This window comes from Coregonus lavaretus (assembly GCF_964263955.1).
Source record: "Coregonus lavaretus genome assembly, chromosome: 29".
Taxonomy (NCBI): domain Eukaryota; kingdom Metazoa; phylum Chordata; class Actinopteri; order Salmoniformes; family Salmonidae; genus Coregonus; species Coregonus lavaretus.
In genome coordinates this window covers 16,312,547-16,332,000 of record NC_140016.1, presented here as the reverse complement: position 1 = coordinate 16,332,000, position 19,454 = coordinate 16,312,547, and the positions used below count along the sequence as shown (strand labels likewise).

The 19,454-nt window shown below is 47.5% G+C and overlaps 1 protein-coding gene across 5 annotated transcripts in view; it reads left to right on the top strand.

The window, feature by feature from the left end:
- Window positions 1–19,454, top strand: part of LOC311105215 (lysine-specific demethylase 3B-like) — a 29,320-nt gene continuing 9,866 nt past the window's right edge. For 2 of the 5 annotated variants that reach the window (XM_084147282.1, XM_084147281.1), the window contains exons 1-17: window positions 1–456; window positions 1,933–2,097; window positions 3,011–3,124; window positions 3,428–3,533; window positions 5,833–5,957; window positions 7,971–8,039; window positions 8,179–8,895; window positions 9,004–10,336; window positions 10,819–11,026; window positions 11,210–11,424; window positions 11,744–11,896; window positions 13,622–13,729; window positions 14,012–14,139; window positions 14,284–14,608; window positions 15,469–15,737; window positions 15,959–16,225; window positions 19,040–19,211. In XM_084147282.1, the coding sequence (XP_084003408.1) occupies window positions 292–456; window positions 1,933–2,097; window positions 3,011–3,124; window positions 3,428–3,533; window positions 5,833–5,957; window positions 7,971–8,039; window positions 8,179–8,895; window positions 9,004–10,336; window positions 10,819–11,026; window positions 11,210–11,424; window positions 11,744–11,896; window positions 13,622–13,729; window positions 14,012–14,139; window positions 14,284–14,608; window positions 15,469–15,737; window positions 15,959–16,225; window positions 19,040–19,211 (4,639 nt within the window). In that variant the 5' untranslated portion in view covers window positions 1–291. Of the gene's footprint in view, window positions 502–1,932; window positions 2,098–3,010; window positions 3,125–3,427; window positions 3,534–5,832; window positions 5,958–7,970; window positions 8,040–8,178; window positions 8,896–9,003; window positions 10,337–10,818; window positions 11,027–11,209; window positions 11,425–11,743; window positions 11,897–13,621; window positions 13,730–14,011; window positions 14,140–14,283; window positions 14,609–15,468; window positions 15,738–15,958; window positions 16,226–19,039; window positions 19,212–19,454 lie in introns of all 5 variants that reach the window. The other 3 variants (XM_084147280.1, XM_084147278.1, XM_084147279.1) reach the window with 2 other exon arrangements.

The following is a 19,454-nucleotide window of genomic DNA, read 5'->3' as shown; positions in this document are numbered from 1 at the left end:
AGTACGAGGAGTGCGTTTGATTGTTGAGAGCCTCAATGGCGGATAGAGCGGGACAGTGGCTTTGAGGACAATAACATCTCGGTACTTCTCTATTTGTGGCGTGACTTGATCCGCCGTTTATTCCCGTGTATCCTACAGAAGAGGGTACTCCGGTGCATGCAGCAAAGTTGCGGTAGGCTTAAATCTGTCACATAGGCCGATAAAACCTGGCTAGCTAGCTAAGTGCATCGGAGTTGTCAACAGAATACAGCGAAGGAAGTTGCTATTTCAATTCATGGTGGCTAGTTAAATATGGGGGACTCTCTTGAACTGATTGGGAAGCGACTTCTACTGCTCCTCAACGATGGCAGGTCCGCAGCCGGACCCGAAGAGGAGCAGTCCACCTGGACTCGTGACTGGCTCCGGGGGACCGTCCGGGCGGTCAGCGTCATAGGTTTGGCCAGCCCAGGGGTAGAGGTGAGCGGAGGAGAGGCGACAACAACAGCAACTGCGGGGCTGACGGTCAGTGTTTACATGTGAATAAAGACAGCTGGCGTTAACTAACAAGCTAATAACCTGACTACGTATTTAACGAAACTGATTTCAGCAGAAAAATAAAAATATTTCACCTGTTGTCTGTGCTTTGCTGGCATTATCTAGCCAACGCATTTTAGCTACCAAAAGGTAGTCAATGGGGGCCGCTGTGTTTCGCTTGCCCTGATAGCAGCTGCCCCCATACTCTATCCCGAGGATTTTGGGCCTTTGACAGATTTTGTTGTCAGCTAGTTAGCTAGCTAACCAATTTTAACATAGTATCCAGAATTAAAATCATGTACCATAGCCTCATTAAAATGTTAATGTCAGTCTAAAAGGTTTGCATGCCTCAAATAACCAAATGTAGGCTAGATATTGTTTGGTGATATGTAGCTAGGCCGAACAGTAGTTTAGCCGGTGTAATTTGTTGATGCATGCATTATCTTGCACCATTTGATGACAAGGCAGGCCTGCACCAAAGCAATTGCCAAATCCAAATTTTAGAAAGGGACCGGTGTTGGTTGGAGTAGTTAATCCAGATTATGCGATTTTCAAGGAAGTCTCCAGGACCATTCTTGGAAAAGGCTTTTTAATAGGTGCAGATGGTTGCCACAGAAACCTCAGTGCTCTCCACTCAGCCCCAGCTCTTGTTCTTGTTTCTGTTAGGTGTCTGTCTATGGGGTGGGCTGGTTGATGTTACTGGCTGTAAATGTGTTTGTTTTTGCGTTTGCATGGACTAGCCTACGTTTGCGTTGATCATCATAATAAACACAATGTATTCTCTGCAGCTTCTCAGGTCTTGGTAGGAGGGCACTCTTTAAATCACAGCAGTTGTTTCTCCTCTCTCACATAACCACACCGTTAAAATCCACAATGCTGTACTGTTTGGCTTTGTATGCAGAGTGAGTCAGCAAGTTTCACATTTAAAATGGGCTTTTGCTTACAACTATATCTTGCCCCTTGAGTAAATCATTAACCCATATAAATGCAATCCATTGTTACATTGTAATCGTTATCAATAATGTTGCTCTAGGCTACTTATTGAGATGAGGGGTTAATGAGAAGGGGAGACTGGTTTGGAATTGACAAGCCTATTTCTAATGATTGACTTGTCTTCCTGATAGAGATGGCCTTGCTTAGACTTGGAGGAGTAGATGGGCTGTGTTTGTGAGCCAGTGCTGCCCGGGCTCTGCTGACTGTGTGATCCTACCAAGGCCTGTCCTGCTGACTCTGTCTGTCTGTAGCCTGTATGTTGCGTCTTTTTTCCCATCAACCAAATATTGTGTGTTTGTCTCACCTCTGCTCTTTTGAAAATGGCCTCTGAACATGTCACCTAGCCTAAGTTAATATAGCTAGTCTTACAGAAACGGCACCACTCTCCCACCATCTTTCCCCTCCATTTTCTTCCCCATCCTGTAGGTGTTTGTGGAGTTTGAGGACTGTGCGTGGCGCAGGCGCTCCTGGGTACAGGTGTATGGGGAGGAGGTGAGAGCTGTACTGGTAGAGAGTGCCATTGTCTGGGCTAACTGCAGTGAGCCCAACCAGAACCACCCTGCAGCTGGAGGAGCCTCTGGGCCAGCCCTGGTGAGTAGCCACCTCTCTGGGTTAGGGTTGACCTAATCTCTCCTGGAAAGATTCTGCGTGTAAACTGAGAGAATCAGTCAGGACTGAATAGGATGTGTAGGGTAAGAGGAACAGTAGTTATGGTGTTTCATCTCTGGTTATTTGGACAAATCACAATTTTGCAGGTGTTAGCATATTTCGGAAGGGGAGGGGACATTCGGCCCGTAAACTTGCAAAGAGAGACGTGAGTTCCTCGTTCTCTTAACATGTTTGGACCCAGAACTTAATCGACCAGCTGACCCATTACGTGAGTCTTTATTTCTGGGTTAACTGAGAATTAGGGTTTACCATATCCTGTTTGGACTACAATATGATGAGCTAAGCAACTGATCTGACCCTGGACCAGTTACCATTAGCATGATCTGGGGTGTATTCACTAGAGAGGACCATAGCAAAAATAAATCGCTACGAAAACAATTGTTTTCAGGTAGTCCCTCCCTGTTTCGTTCTCTTTGGTTCCTTGTGAATGCCCCTGGTGGGGGAGGGTATTGGGTCATGGTTAGTTCAGAGGGTGTATGTGATATGTATGCTCTCCCCTCTCTCACTTACCTGGCTGGCTCCCTGAGGCACACCTGCACCTTGAAGTGAGGCCAGACCAGCTGGTGGAAATGCAGTCGTCCTAGCAGGGGATGTCTTTAGGTCCTGTTAGATTTACATAAGAGGGAGAACACACACACAGCAACCTGCTGCTCTTTTCTATAGAACAGTTCAACATGGGCCCTCTTATGGTTTGCCAGATGATAAGATCATTAGACATATCAGACTCTCATTCTCCAGCCACTCCACCATTTAAATCAGATGGGAATGTTATATAATATCTCAGCCTTCAAATTTAGTGGATCTTGTCCTAGCGATGTTCCTCTTCCCCTGCTAGGCGTTCCGGTGTCTAGTGGACCGTGTGGGTCTGGGTTCCCTGGTCCCAGTGGAGTTCTTTGGGAGCAGAACCCTGGACTTCCTCCCTGATGGGAATTCACTCCAGAGATTTGAGGTGGGCTTACATTGCTCAAAGTCCTGTGTGTCAACTTTCATCTGACGTGTGTATTATACTAGGGAGGCAGGTAGCTTAGTGGGTAAGAGCGTTGTGCCAGTAACCGAAAGGTCGCTGGTTCTAATCCCCGAGCCCACTAGGTGAAAAATCTGTCGATGTGCCCTTGAGCAAGGCACTTAACCCTAATTGCTCCTGTAAGTCGCTCTGGATAAGAGCGTCTGCTAAATGACCTATTATTATTTATTATTTTATTATTATACTGGAGTGTGTTATCACTGTGTGACATGGTCTCTCCCTCTGTAGGCAGAGAAAGACGTGAGGCACTCTCTCTTGCTGGAGCAGCCTTCTCTGCAGGCTGCAGTGTCCAGCTGGCACAGTGACTTTGAGCTCCAGGAGATCCTCAGGAAGGGTGAGTCTATTAGACTATCTATGGAATGACTTGAAACCTATTGTACAATGACCTGTGTACGGTGCACGTTGACTTTCCTCCTTCCTTTCATTGCTCACCCATGTTCTCCTACATTGCACTCCTCAATACTGACCTTTGCTAGTCTCTACTCCTCAATACTGGCCTTTGCTAGTCTCTACTTCTCAATACTGGCCTTTGCTAGTCTTTACTCCTCAATACTGGACTTTGCTAGTCTCTACTCCTCAATACTGACCTTTGCTAGTCTTTACTCCTCAATACTGACCTTTGCTAGTCTTTACTCCTCAATACTGACCTTTGCTAGTCTTTACTCCTCAATACTGGACTTTGCTAGTCTCTACTCCTCAATACTGACCTTTGCTAGTCTTTACTCCTCAATACTGACCTTTGCTAGTCTTTACTCCTCAATACTGGACTTTGCTAGTCTCTACTCCACAATACTGGACTTTGCTAGTCTCTACTTCTCAATACTGGACTTTGCTAGTCTCTACTCCTCAATACTGACCTTTGCTAGTCTCTACTCTTTAATACTGGTCTTTGCTAGTCTTTACTCCTCAATACTGGCATTTGCTAGCCTCTACTCCTCAATACTGGCCTTTGCTAGCCTCTACTCCTCAACACTGGCCTTTGCTAGTCTCTACTCCTCAATACTGGCCTTTGCTAGTCTCTACTCCTCAATACTGGCCTTTGCTAGTCTCTACTCCTCAATACTGGCCTTTGCTAGTCTCTACTCCTCAATACTGGCCTTTGCTAGTCTCTACTCCTCAATACTGGACTTTGCTAGTCTCTACTCCACAATACTGGACTTTGCTAGTCTCTACTTCTCAATACTGGCATTTGCTAGCCTCTACTCCTCAATACTGGCCTTTGCTAGTCTCTACTCCTCAACACTGGCCTTTGCTAGTCTCTACTCCTCAATACTGGCCTTTGCTAGTCTCTACTCCTCAATACTGGCCTTTGCTAGTCTCTACTCCTCAATACTGGCCTTTGCTAGTCTCTACTCCTCAATACTGGCCTTTGCTAGTCTCTACTCCTCAATACTGGCCTTTGCTAGTCTCTACTCCTCAATACTGGCCTTTGCTAGTCTCTACTCCTCAATACTGGACTTTGCTAGTCTCTACTTCTCAATACTGGACTTTGCTAGCCTCTACCTCTCAATACTGGCCTTTGCTAGCCTCTACTTCTCAATACTGGCATTTGCTAGCCTCTACTCCTCAATACTGGCCTTTGCTAGTCTTTACTCCTCAACACTGTCCTTTGCTATTCTTTACTCCTCAATACTGGCATTTGCTAGCCTCTACTCCTCAATACTGGCCTTTGCTAGTCTTTACTCCTCAACACTGTCCTTTGCTATTCTTTACTCCTCAATACTGGCCTTTGCTAGTCTCTACTCCTCAATACTGGTCTTTGCTAGCCTCTACTCCTCAATACTGGTCTTTGCTAGCCTCTACTCCTCAATACTGGTCTTTGCTAGTCTCTACTCCTCAATACTGGTCTTTGCTAGTCTCTACTCCTCAATACTGGACTTTGCTAGTCTCTACTCCTCAATACTGGCCTTTGCTATTCTTTACTCCTCAATACTGGACTTTGCTAGTCTTTACTCCTCAATACTGGACTTTGCTAGTCTTTACTCCTCAATACTGGACTTTGCTAGTCTTTACTCCTCAATACTGGACTTTGCTAGTCTTTACTCCTCAATACTGGACTTTGCTAGTCTTTACTCCTCAATACTGGACTTTGCTAGTCTTTACTCCTCAATACTGGACTTTGCTAGTCTTTACTCCTCAATACTGGACTTTGCTAGTCTTTACTCCTCAATACTGGACTTTGCTAGTCTTTACTCCTCAATACTGGCCTTTGCTAGTCTCTACTCCTCAATACTGGCCTTTGCTAGTCTCTACTCCTCAATACTGGCCTTTGCTAGTCTCTACTCCTCAATACTGGCCTTTGCTAGTCTCTACTCCTCAATACTGGCCTTTGCTAGTCTCTACTCCTCAATACTGGCCTTTGCTAGTCTTTACTCCTCAATACTGGCCTTTGCTAGTCTCTACTCCTCAATACTGGCCATTGCTATTCTTTACTCCTCAATACTGGCCTTTGCTAGTCTTTACTCCTCAATACTGGCCTTTGCTAGTCTCTACTCCTCAATACTGGCCTTTGCTAGTCTCTACTCCTCAATATTGTCCTCTCTTCCCACTTTTCACTCCCACCATAATATCCTTCTGGCACACTAGTCTAGGTGTAGGAGTCTTTAACCCTTGTCCTGCTGGTGTGTCTCCAGGCTCCTACACCGTCCAGGGCCGGAAGGTTCAGGTATACCAGTGTGAGTTTGAGGAGCACTGGGCCCTGGGCCTGGTCTCTCGGCACGACCCCAACTCACACATCATGGAGATTACCATGGACCAGGTACACACACACACTGCCTGGATGTGCTTTTACTATTACCTCTCTGGATGTGTTGTTAATGTCCCAGATGTGTTGATGGTTTTTAGCTACGTGTTGTTAATGTCCCAGATGTGTTGATGGTGTTAGCTACGTGTTGTTAATGTCCCAGATGTGTTGATGGTGTTAGCTATGTGTTGTTAATGTCCCAGATGTGTTGATGGTTGTTAGCTACGTTTTGTTAATGTCCCAGATGTGTTGATGGTGTTAGCTACGTGTTGTTAATGTCCCAGATGTGTTGATGGTATTAGCTACGTGTTGTTAATGTCCCAGATGTGTTGATGGTGTTAGCTACATGTTATTAATGTGCCAGATGTGTTGATGGTTGTTAGCTACGTGTTGTTAATGTCCCAGATGTGTTGATGGTGTTAGCTACGTGTTGTTAATGTCCCAGATGTGTTGATGGTTGTTAGCTACGTGTTGTTAATGTGCCAGATGTGTTGATGGTTGTTAGCTCGTGTTGTTAATGTCCCAGATGTGTTGATGGTTGTTAGCTACGTGTTGTTAATGTGCCAGATGTGTTGATGGTTGTTAGCTACGTGTTGTTAATGTGCCAGATGTGTTGATGGTTGTTAGCTACGTGTTGTTAATGTGCCAGATGTGTTGATGGTTGTTAGCTACGTGTTGTTAATGTGCCAGATGTGTTGATGGTTGTTAGCTACGTGTTGTTAATGTGCCAGATGTGTTGATGGTGTTAGCTACGTGTTGTTAATGTCCCAGATGTGTTGATGGTTGTTAGCTACGTGTTGTTAATGTGCCAGATGTGTTGATGGTTGTTAGCTACGTGTTGTTAATGTCCCAGATGTGTTGATGGTTGTTAGCTACGTGTTGTTAATGTGCCAGATGTGTTGATGGTGTTAGCTACGTGTTGTTAATGTGCCAGATGTGTTGATGGTTGTTAGCTATGTGTTGTTAATGTGCCAGATGTGTTGATGGTGTTAGCTACGTGTTGTTAATGTCCCAGATGTGTTGATGGTTGTTAGCTACGTGTTGTTAATGTGCCAGATGTGTTGATGGTGTTAGCTACGTGTTGTTAATGTGCCAGATGTGTTGATGGTTGTTAGCTATGTGTTGTTAATGTGCCAGATGTGTTGATGGTGTTAGCTACGTGTTGTTAATGTCCCAGATGTGTTGATGGTTGTTAGCTACGTGTTGTTAATGTCCCAGATGTGTTGATGGTTGTTAGCTACGTGTTGTTAATGTCCCAGATGTGTTGATGGTTGTTAGCTACGTGTTGTTAATGTCCCAGATGTGTTGATGGTGTTAGCTACGTGTTGTTAATGTGCCAGATGTGTTGATGGTTGTTAGCTACGTGTTGTTAATGTCCCAGATGTGTTGATGGTTGTTAGCTACGTGTTGTTAATGTGCCAGATGTGTTGATGGTTGTTAGCTACGTGTTGTTAATGTCCCAGATGTGTTGATGGTTGTTAGCTACGTGTTGTTAATGTGCCAGATGTGTTGATGGTTGTTAGCTACGTGTTGTTAATGTGCCAGATGTGTTGATGGTTGTTAGCTATGTGTTGTTAATGTCCCAGATGTGTTGATGGTTGTTAGCTACGTGTTGTTAATGTGCCAGATGTGTTGATGGTGTTAGCTACGTGTTGTTAATGTCCAGATGTGTTGATGGTGTTAGCTACGTGTTGTTAATGTGCCAGATGTGTTGATGGTGTTAGCTACGTGTTGTTAATGTGCCAGATGTGTTGGTGTTAGCTACGTGTTGTTAATGTCCCAGATGTGTTGATGGTGTTAGCTACGTGTTGTTAATGTCCAGATGTGTTGATGGTGTTAGCTACGTGTTGTTAATGTCCAGATGTGTTGATGGCGTTAGCTTCGTGTTGTTAATGTCCAGATGTGTTGATGGTGTTAGCTACGTGTTGTTAATGTCCAGATGTGTTGATGGTGTTAGCTTCGTGTTGTTAATGTCCAGATGTGTTGATGGTGTTAGCTACGTGTTGTTAATGTCCAGATGTGTTTTAGGGAGAGGAGACTCAGGTGGTGGATCCCCGGGTAATACACGTGATGCTGGCTGAAGATCACTTTGATGAGGTAAGTTGGACGAAGTATACAGTCCCATTCCCCCCTCTTGCTTTTGTTTTAAAGGATTTTGTTGTTGGTTGACTTGGGTAATTGTTCTGCACACCCTTATCTAATCCCTTTACATTGATCTCTTCCTGTCCTCGGTCAGAAAGGGAAGAATGCTCGGCGGAGGAAGGAGAGCGACGGAGTGAAGGGCGAGAGTGGCCGTAGACGGAGGACAGCCTCGGAGGGCGAGGAGGACGTGACCCTGAAGCGCTTTAAGGGGGCGGGAGAGGGAGCAGCGGACGGACAGAACGGGAGCGGCTCCACCAAGGCCTCTGAAGAAGGGATGGTAACATGGGGAGCGGAGTTAGCAGCTGCAGGAGGAGGAGGTAGTAGAGTGAACAGCACTACCAACAATAACGTCAGTTCCTCCGAAGTCACACAGGGTTACGCCTCCCCGAACAGCACTTCCTCCCAGATGGACCAATCAAACGCTCCACCTCGCTACATCAAGGAGAACGGACGTGTCCTCTCCACACAAGACAGACAGGGGTCTGCTGACTCCACCACCACAGCCACCCCCACTCCACCCCCCCTCAAACCAGCCCCCTCCCCCTTCTCCAACACCTCCTTCCCCTCTCTGGGCCAGATGCCCAGCCTGGTCCCTGGAGCTCTAGCCCCAAAACCCACCCCAGCAGGACCCACCCCAGAGAGAGAGGAGCCATCCCAGTCTACCTACCCTAAGATGGCTGCCCTGGTCTCCCCTGGCCCGGTGACCATCTCGTCCCCATCTCAGGCCAGTGCCCCCAGCGTGGCTCTCTCTACCTCCCTTGGCTTCAGCCCCAAACCCCCCGCCTGGACAGGAACAACCAACCAGTTGGAGGTGAGTTAGTAACACTTTACATTACCATGGTCTTATACCTTACATAGTAATTGCTAACCACCATTGTTCTGTCACTAATATCCTATATTTCTTCCTCCCGCTCCTCAGGGCTCTAAGACTCTCATCCTGGCTGCGGCTGGGTTCCGGCTGCCCCAGTCCAAGCCTGCTGGGGCTTCTGTGTTCGGAGAGGTGAGCTCCAAGACCAACACTTCCTCCAACACAGCGTCAGCCTCCCAGGATTCCTCTAGACCCTTCGGATTTGCCTTCGGAGGCACCAAGAACAACAAGGCCCAACCGCAGCAGCAAGATCAGAACTTATTCTTCCAGTGTATGACAGGTCAGAAGAATGCCCAGAACCCTTGTGGTCCTACCCAGAACCAGACTCCAGGTCAGTGCCAGTCTAAGGACACTAACTACTTCACAGCAGTGTCAGAGAGCTTGAGTAAGAAGCCTCCTAGCCTGTTCAAGTCCTCTGTTCTGGCCCCGGCATCAGCTGGCCTGTTTAGCTCAGCTACAGCTCCTCTCAAAGAGCAGTCCAAAGTGCCTGAGACCCAGCCGGCAGGCAACGGAGTGCTCAACAAGCCTTTTGCAGGGGACAAACTCTCGCCTTCCTTCAGCAGCGGCTCTGGGGGGATGAGGTGCTCTGGTCTGGGCATGGGGACGATGGACACCCCCTTGGCTCCAGCCTCTGGAGCTCTGGGTGGTGCTAATAACAGGAGTGGCACTAACGGTGTAGCGGTGGGTGGCTTCGGCACCATGACAGACAGCCACCAGAACCTGTTCCTCCAGGGCTCCAAGGAGCCCTCCAACCCCTTCCTGGCCTATGGGGAGAAGCTCTCCCACAGCCCCTTCAGTGGCAAACCAGCCCCTCTGGAGCCTGAGACCCTGGGCTCTTCTTCGGCCTCGGAGAGCAAATCCAACCTGTTCACCATGGCCGAGCCGCCCAAGGGCATCCTGTCTTCCCCCTTCGCCACCCTCTCAGCTGCCGCTGCCTCCAGTTCTTCCTCCCCAGCCCCTGGCCCTGCCTTCACCCAGAGGCCCCAGTCAGTCACCTCCTCCAAGCCCAAGGAGGGTTCCTCCACAGGGGATCAGGGCTCCTCAGCTGAGGGTGGTTCTCTGGATGATCGGCCCAGCTCCACCTCAGGCTTCCCCATGTTTGGGAGTGCAGTCCCTGGAGGGAGTGGTGAGAATGCACCCATGCCTTTTGACCAGGGCCAGGCCCAAAAGTTTGCCCTGGAGGAGCGAGGTCAGGCATCTAAACGGGACTCTGACTCCAGCGACAACAGCGACCTGTCGGACCTAAGTGAGACAGAGGAGGGTCTGGAGAGAGGCCATGCCCCTGGGGGCCTCGCAGGGCCCGTCAAGGAGGGAGCCATGCTGCTGCAGAAGGGTAAAGGGCCCGGGGTGGCCAAGAGCCGGCCACGCAACAAGCCCTTCAAAGGTAAGACCTGGAGCCTCCGGATATTAGCAGTATGTAAATGAGATCCTCCATCATGCGTAACATGTCAGTCATCGATATCATTCGATTTTGGTCATGATCATGAAACGTTAAAAGGTAGACTCAGCTAAATGAGGCTGCCACGAGCAGCACCGCAGATATTGAGATGAGCGAGATGCAAGACTTCTCTCAAACAGTCACACACAGCATCTGCGCATGTGCACGGGTTCGCTTCACACCGTTCAGAGTGGTAGCCAGGGCACCAAAACAGCAGAGGAGTTGAGCCTCATGCTTCAACGCTCTTAGATGTTGTGGAAATTGACCCACTATGCTGTTTACTTTCTGCATCTACGTCATATCGCTGAGTGGTAAAATTGCTGACCAACTCTTCCCTGAGGTTTTGACTACCCCTTACTACACGCATGAATAGGTTGCATGGTTCTATAGCCCTTCATGTTGTAGGTCAACTCTTTTGTGTTGTACAGTGGGCCAGTCAGTGCTGAAGGACATGATTAAGGTACGTCGTCTGAAGCAGTCAGGAGAGTCGTTCCTGCAGGACGGTTCCTGTATCAACGTGGCGCCCCACCTCCACAAGTGTCGCGAGTGTCGCATGGAGCGCTACAGGAAGTACCGGGAGCAGGAGCCTGACGACGATGACCCCAACGTGGCCTGCCGCTTCTTCCACTTCCGCAGGTACGTCTGTCTGTGTGTGTTTATACCAAAGACTGTGTGTGTGTATGAGAAATGGGTTGTGGTGTGTATCTTCTTCTAAGTAATGGTACATCAGTCATTTAATCAACCTCCATCTCAAACGTTTTCTACACTGTCATCTAAAACATACGACCTGCCCTCATCTAACCTTTGACCCCTACCCAGGCTGGCATTCACGCGTAAGGGCATCCTGCGTGTGGAGGGCTTCCTGAGCCCCCAGCAGAGCGATGCCATGGCCATGGGGCTGTGGCTGCCCTCCCCGGCCGTACAGGAGGGCCTGGACCTGGACACTTCCAAGTACATCCTGGCCAACGTGGGAGACCAGTTCTGTCAGCTCGTCATGTCTGAGAAGGAGGCCATGATGATGGTTGAGCCTCACCGTGAGTAGTCTGACACTTGTTCAGTGTGTGTGTAGCCTTGTATTTTTGATGTGTGTTTGTCTCCCCGTCACATATTTTATTGTTCAAATCCAGATCTCTGTGACAGTTGACCTTACTTGGCAGGCATACTGCTGCAGTGGGTTCACTACAAACCAAACGGGGAGGGACCTACCTGAAATTTGTCTGAACCTGAACTCTCGTTTTCCATTGCAAAGTGTTTTGCTACAGTGTGCATTAATAATAAACCCCTGCTGTTTTGCGTTGGTTTCAGTAAGGTGACTTATGCTTACCCTGTGTCTGTCTGTGTTCTCTTCTACAGAGAAAGTGGCGTGGAAGCGTGCGGTGCGCGGCATCAGGGAGATGTGCGACGTATGTGAGACCACCCTCTTCAACATCCACTGGGTCTGCAGGAAGTGTGGCTTCGGGGTGTGTCTGGACTGCTACCGGCAACGCAGGAACCGCCCTATGGATGGTGAGAGTCATAGAATTCCATCCAAAATCTTTAGAACATATAGAATGTGGATTGTAGGATCTCTATGGTGACTCCACACACAGGGACATACTGGGGTATGTTATTGTCCAGTTCAACTAAACTCAGCAAAAAAAGAAACATCCCTTTTTCAGGACCCTGTCTTTCAAAGATAATTAGTAAAAATCCAAATAACTTCACAGATCTTCATTGTAAAGGGTTTAAACACTGTTTCCCATGCTTGTTCAATAAACCATACAAAATTAATGAACATGCACCTGTGGAACGGTCGTTAAGACACTAATGGCTTACAGATGGTAGGCAATTAAGGTCACAGTTATGAAAACTTAGGACACGAAAGAGGCCTTTCTACTGACTCTGAAAAACACCAAAAGAAAGATGCCCAGGGTCCCTGCTCATCTGCGTGAACGTGCCTTAGGCATGCTGCAAGGAGGCATGAGGACTGCAGATGTGGCCAGGGCAATAAATTGCAATGTCCGTACTGTGAGACCCCTAAGACAGCACTACAGGGAGACAGGACTGACAGCTGATCGTCCTCGCAGTGGCAGACCACGTGTAACAACACCTGCACAGGATCGGTACATCCGAACATCACACCTGCGGGACAGGTACAGGATGGCAACAACAACTGCCTGAGTTACACCAGGAACGCACAATCCCTCCATCAGTGCTCAGACTGTCCTCAATATGCTGAGAGAGGCTGGACTGAGGGCTTGTAGGCCTGTTGTAAGGCAGGTCCTCACCAGACATCACCGGCAACAACATCGCCTATGGGCACAAACCCACCGTCGCTGGACCAGACAGGACTGGCAAAAAGTGCTCTTCACTGACGAGTCGCGGTTTTGTCTCACCAGGGGTGATGGTCGGATTCACGTTTATCGTCGAAGGAATGAGTGTTACACCGAGGCCTGTACTCTGGAGCGGGATCGATTTGGAGCTGGAGGGTCCGTCATGGTCTGGGGCGGTGTGTCACAGCATCATCAGACTGAGCTTGTTGTCATTGCAGGCAATCTCAACGCTGTGCGTTACAGGGAAGACATCCTCCTCCCTCATGTGGTACCCTTCCTGCAGGCTCATCCTGACGTGATCCTCCAGCATGACAATGCCACCAGCCATACTGCTCGTTCTGTGCGTGATTTCCTGCAAGACAGGAATGTCAGTGTTCTGCCATGGCCAGCGAAGAGCCCGGATCTCAGTCCCATTGAGCACGTCTGGAACCTGTTGGATCGGAGGGTGAGGGCTAGGGCCATTCCCCCCAGAAATGTCCAGGAACTTGCAGGTGCATTGGTGGAAGAGTGGGGTAACATCTCACAGCAAGAACTGGCAAATCTGGTGCAGTCCATGAGGAGGAGATGCACTGCAGTATTTAATGCAGCTGGTGGCCACTAGATACTGACCCCCCCCCCCCCCCCCCCCTTTGTTCGGGGACACATTATTCAATTTCTGTTAGTCACATGTCTGTGGAACTTGTTCAGTTTATGTCTGTTGTTGAATCTTGTTATGTTCATACAAATATTTCCACATGTTAAGTTTACTGAAAATAAACGCAGTTGACAGTGCGGACGTTTCTTTTTTTTGCTGAGTTTACATACAGTGTTTGGCCTGGACTGCTCTTTCTTTCAGTGATGTTTGTTTTGAAGAAGTGAAGATTGAGCTGAAAGGGGAGTGTGTATAAATGACTCTTCTATCACTTGTTTTGTCTCTCAGAGGTGGACGAGGGGCCTGATGACGAGGTGTTCTCCTGGTTGAAGTGTGTAAAGGGCCAGAGACACGAGCCTCAGAACCTCATGCCCACACAGATCATACCTGGAACAGGTAACATGATCATAACTATAGGAGCTTAGAACTAGGGCCTTCATGTTTGTTGAATAAGAGTACTGATCTAAGATCAGTTTTCCCTTTAAGATCATTATGAATCAGATTATTATGGACAGGGAGGACCTGATCCTAGATCATCATTCCTTCTCTGAGATGCTATGTGGAAACGGGCCCAGGTCACATTGTCTGGAAAAATTCCCAGCCCTAACTTGACATCCAACATGTATGTGTTGTATCTCTCTCCATAAGTCATCCCATGTTGACTTATCTCTCCCACAGCTCTCTATAACATAGGGGATATGGTGCACTCAGCCAGGGGCAAATGGGGCATCAAGGCAAACTGCCCCTGCACCAGCCGGCACCACAGGCCCCTAGTGCGCCCTAGTGCCCCCAATGGCATCTCACAGGTACTGCATCCTCGTGTCTTCGAACGTCGTACCAAAACATAATGTATAACATTTACACATATTTCTCACGTGTTTTAAATGTTGGTTGTCAGGAGCTTTATTAGAATACAATATAATGCTAATATTTCCTTTTGGCTGTCCCAGCAGTCTGCAGTCTCTTCCAGCACGGGGAGCAGTGGTAGTGGACCAATCACAGGTGGCGGGGGGCCAGCAGGTTCAACCACTCCTAAGCCAGAGGGGGCGGAGATGACAGTGGTCAAAACAGAGCCTACTTCCACCACAATGTCATCAGAGGGGGGAGGAGTTGGGGTTGATACTAACAGGGCCAACAGTACCAGCGCCCCCCATAACCCTGCCCAGACCCCCACCCCCAAGGACCCCCGCCCCTCCACCGGTGAGGGCAACTCCACCGCTCTGCACTGGCTGGCAGACCTTGCCACTCAGAAAGCCAAGGTGGAGGACACTAAAGGTGAGAGTGCCAGGAGGACAGCATGTCTTTCACTACATCAAATCAAATTGTATTTGTCACATGCGCTGAATACAACAGGTGTAGACCTTACAGTGAAATGCTTACCGTATTTTCTGCACTATAAGGCGCACCGGAGTATAAGCCGCAGCAGCTAAATTGAATGATATTGAATGATGTGTACATATATAAGCCGCACTGGACTATAAGCCGCATGTGTTTTAATGTTTAATTACCATATGTAAGGGTTCGTGCACAGAGGGGATTGTCGGGAAAGAGACAAACTGTCTCGCTCTCGTAATGTCTGTCTGTCTTGCTCTCGTTCTGTCTCTCGTTCTGTCTCTCGTACCACTCTCGGTTCCACTTTTACTTTTGCGCGCTACCTGTCTCACTCTTTTCCGGCCTCCAGCTTTTCCTGCTGGAGCCCGCCGCTTAAAGGTGGGGGGCGCGGACCGGTCATAGAGCCCATAGAGTTAAAGTTGGTGGACTGTAACCTGTAAAATCCATAGATTTAGGAGGTCTTCTAGTGGCCGTTAGCTGTAAAAATCCATAGATTAGCCGCACCGTTATATAAGCCGCAGGGTCGAAAAATTGGAAAAAAGGCGCGGCTTATAGTCCGAAAATTACGGTACTTAGAAGCCCTTAACCAACAATGCAGTTTTTAAGAAAAATAAGTTAAGTAAACAATAGATAAGTAAAAAATAAAAGCAGTAAAATAACAGTAAAAGAGATACATCTTATCTCTGTTCTACGTCATATTCTGGTTGGTACTCTAAATGTATTGTACATGTGTTAATATGAGAGGATCTGTGAGGTATCTAACCATCCTCTAACCTTGTCTCCTCTCCTGTCCACCCCTCCAGACTCTGGGTCGCTTCGCTCGGTGAAGGGCCGGGACACGCGCTCCCCCTTCGGCCTGGACTCGTTCAGCGCCCTGTCCAAGCCTTCGTCCTCCTCTTCTTCCTCCAGTCCTAAGTTGTTCAACAGCCTGCTGCTGGGCTCTAGCAACACCCAGGCCAAAACAGAGGGCTCCAGCCTCCGAGACCTGCTCAACTCAGGCTCCGGGAGGCTCCCCCAGGGCCCCGGAGACTCTGGAGTACCCTTCCCCTCTGTCTTCTCCACCTCAGCAGCTGTGAGTGTCTGTCAGCTTGCCACAGTAGCTAGGATAATTCAGATTTCAGAATGCTCATATTAGAGGATCATTCCAGAATTCATAGAATCTACACACAGTTCTAGTTTGTGTCCCAAGTGCCACCCTATGCCCTATATAGTGCACTACTTTTGGCCAGATCCCTATGGGAGCCCTAGGGCCCTGGACTGCATGTTTAACCCCTCCTCCTCTACCTCCATCAGGGGGACAAGATGAAGGGCAGCCTGCCTAACTTCCTGGACCATATCATTGCCTCTGTGGTGGAGACCAAGAAGGCGGAGGGCCGTCGTTCGGGGGAGGGGGGCAGTGAGCTGGGCGGGGTGGGCCGCAGGGACGGGGTGATGGGCCTCAGTGTGCTGGACCCCCACACCTCCCACTCCTGGCTCTGTGACGGACGCCTTCTCTGCCTGCAGGACCCCTCCAACACCAACAACTGGAAGATCTTCAGAGAGTGCTGGAAACAGGGCCAGGTGAGAGACCTTTCTGGGGGGTAGAAAATAGATGTGAGTAATATGGTGGTGTGAGTAATATTTAGTAATATGGTAGTGTAGTAATGTGGTGGTGTGAATAATATGTAGTAATATGGTAGTGTAGTAATGTGGTGGTGTGAGTAATATGATGGTGTGTGTAATATGATGGTGTGAGTAATATGGTGGTGTGAGTAATGTGATGGTGTGAGTAATATGTAGTAATATGGTAGTGTAGTAATGTGGTGGTGTGAGTAATGTGGTGGTGTGAGTAATGTGTAGTAATGTGGTGGTGTGAGTAATATGTAGTAATGTGGTGGTGTGAGTAATGTGGTGGTGTGAGTTTGGGCTGCGGCGGTCACGAAATCTCGTCAGCCGGTGATTGTCAAGCAAATAACTGTCGGTCTCACTGTAATTGACGTGAATTAACAAACACATTTAGCATCTCCTAGCTTCCCCACACAGCCTATAAGCCACTGATGCAGACCTTTTGGAACATCTACATTTTAAAAAGTCCAATAAATCCATGTAATATAGCCTACACCTTAACAATAAATCCATTATTTATTTTAGACAGGTCTAAAGAAGCATGATATGAAGAAAATGTTGTCTATTTCAGAAGAACCGAATAGCGTACTCTGAGTTGTCCTGATTTGACTATGCCAAATGGCTGTGGGCTACACTAGTTCATTTAGCAGACAGGATTTGCTTAGAATTCTGTGGCATTCTTTTATATTTTATAGTATGAAGAATACATTTGAACAAAGCTGAATAAAATAAAGGATATTTTCTCCAAACGATTTGAGGGAGTGCGCACATGCGGCTATTCTGTGTTGAGCGGTTAACAAAGAAATAGCTACTCCTCTATGCTTAATTTAGAGTTATTCATGTAACTTTCATTGTTCTACAAATTTTGGGCAATATGTTTAGATTTTTAAATCATTGTAAGGCTGCATGATGCAACTAATGATGATTTTGAAAAAAGGTGCTTGAAAGGCATGAGCTCTGCTTTGTTTTTTGCGCAGGCTGTACACACTTTATCAATCTCTCATTCACAATTTGACAAGCACTTGATAATGCCTTGAATTTCACGGCGGCATCCCCTTGTGGCCATAATGCACCCTAAAAGAATACATGCCTTTTGTGGCCGTTGTGCCCTTGGTCCGGAGTGCTGCGTTGTGCTCTTCTCCCTGAGTGCTGAGCACTCCGAAGCACCTCTCACTCACATGGCTCTCCATCACGTGATTGGGTCTTTCTCACAGGCTACAAGTGAAGACGGACACATCGGGGACGCAACTGCGCGCGTCCTTATCCAATTCAGAGGTGCATATTGAAGATATTGGAAGAACTGTCCACATTTTACTTTTCGTCAGCCAACAAGATGAGTAGGCCTAACGAACAGCAAAAGCACTAGCCTATGTCTACTATGCCCCATAGTACAAAAGTTGACCTATTCTGTGCGAGAAATAAATATTCCGAACATCGTCCCGGACAGATGTGGGATGCGATAGATCTCAAATGAATAAAACCACTAGTATCCAAAAATTATATGATATTTCCATTTGTCTAAAAAACTGTTTTTGCTTTGTCATTATAGGGTATTGTGTGTAGATTGAAAAAACAGAATTTAATCAATTTTAGAATAAGGCTGTAACGTAACAAAATGTGGAAAAAGTCAAGGGGTCTGAATATTTTCCGAATGCACTGTAAACGCAACATGCAACAATTTTCAAAGATTTTACTGAGTTACAGTTCATATAAGGAAATCAGTCCAAAAAAAATGTAAGTTAGGGGCGTGGATCAGAAAACCAGTCAGTATCTGGTTTCACCACCATTTGCCTCATGCAGTGTGACACATCTCCTTTCGCGTAGAGTTGATCAGGCTGTTGTTTGTGGCCTGTGGAATGTTCTCCCACTCATCTTCAATGGCTGTGCGAAATTGCTGGATATTGGTGGGAACTGGAACACGCTGTCGTACATGCTCAATTGATGACATGTCTGGTGAGTATGCATGCTTATACCTGCCCATACCATAACCCCACCGCCACCATGGGGCACTCTGTTCACAACGTTGAAATCAGCAAACCTCTCGCCCACACAACGCCATACATGCCGCCATACATGCCATCTGCCTGGTACAATTAAAACCGGGATTCATCCATGAAGAGCACACTTCTCCAGCGTGCTAGTGGCCATCGAAGTTGAGCATTTGCCCACTGAAGTCGGTTATGGCGCTGACCTGCAGTCAGGTCAAGAACCTGGTGAGGACAGCCGAGCATGCAGATGAGCTTCCCTGAGACGGTTCCAAATTCTCTAAAATGACGTTGGAGGCGGCTTATGGTAGAGAAATGAACATTTGATTCTCTGTAATCCGCTCTGGTGGACATTCCTGCAATCAGCATGCCAATTACACGCTCCCTCTACTTCAGACATCTGTGGCATTGTGTTGTGTGACAAAACTGCACATTTTAGAGTGGCCGTTTATTGTCCCCAGCACAAGGTGCACCTCTGTAATGATCATGCTGTTTAATCAGCTTCTTGATATGCCACACCTGTCAGGTGGATGGATTATCTTGGTAAAAGGAGAAATGCTCACTAACAGGAATGTAAACAGATTTGTGCACAATTTGAGAGAATTTCGGAAATATTTTATTTCAGAGAGAGAAAGAGACGCACTTTGGCAATATGTACATTGTTACGTCATGCCAATGTAATAGATTAGTGGGGGTGAGGTTTGGAAGAGGGGGATGTGCAGTGTGAAAGATGAGGGGTGAGAGAAGTTGATTATGTTTGAACCCTTTCCCTCCGTCTCTCCAGCCGGTGCTGGTGTCTGGTATCCATAAGCGTCTGAAGGGGACTCTGTGGCGGCCTGAGGCCTTCAGCGAGGAGTTTGGGGACCAGGATGTTGACCTGGTCAACTGTCGGAACTGTGCCATCATCTCTGACGTCAAGGTTCGAGACTTCTGGGACGGCTTCCAGGTCATCTCCAGTAAGTAATGGGATTATTCATTCGTTCATCTATTTACAGTGAGGGGAAAAAAGTATTTGATCCCCTGCTGATTTTGTACGTTTGCTCACTGACAAAGAAATGATCAGTCTATAATTTTTATGGTAGGTTTATTTGAACAGTGAGAGACAGAATAACAACAAAACAATCCAGAAAAACGCATGTCAAAAATGTTATAAATTGATTTTCACTTTAATGAGGGAAATAAGTATTTGACCCCCTCTC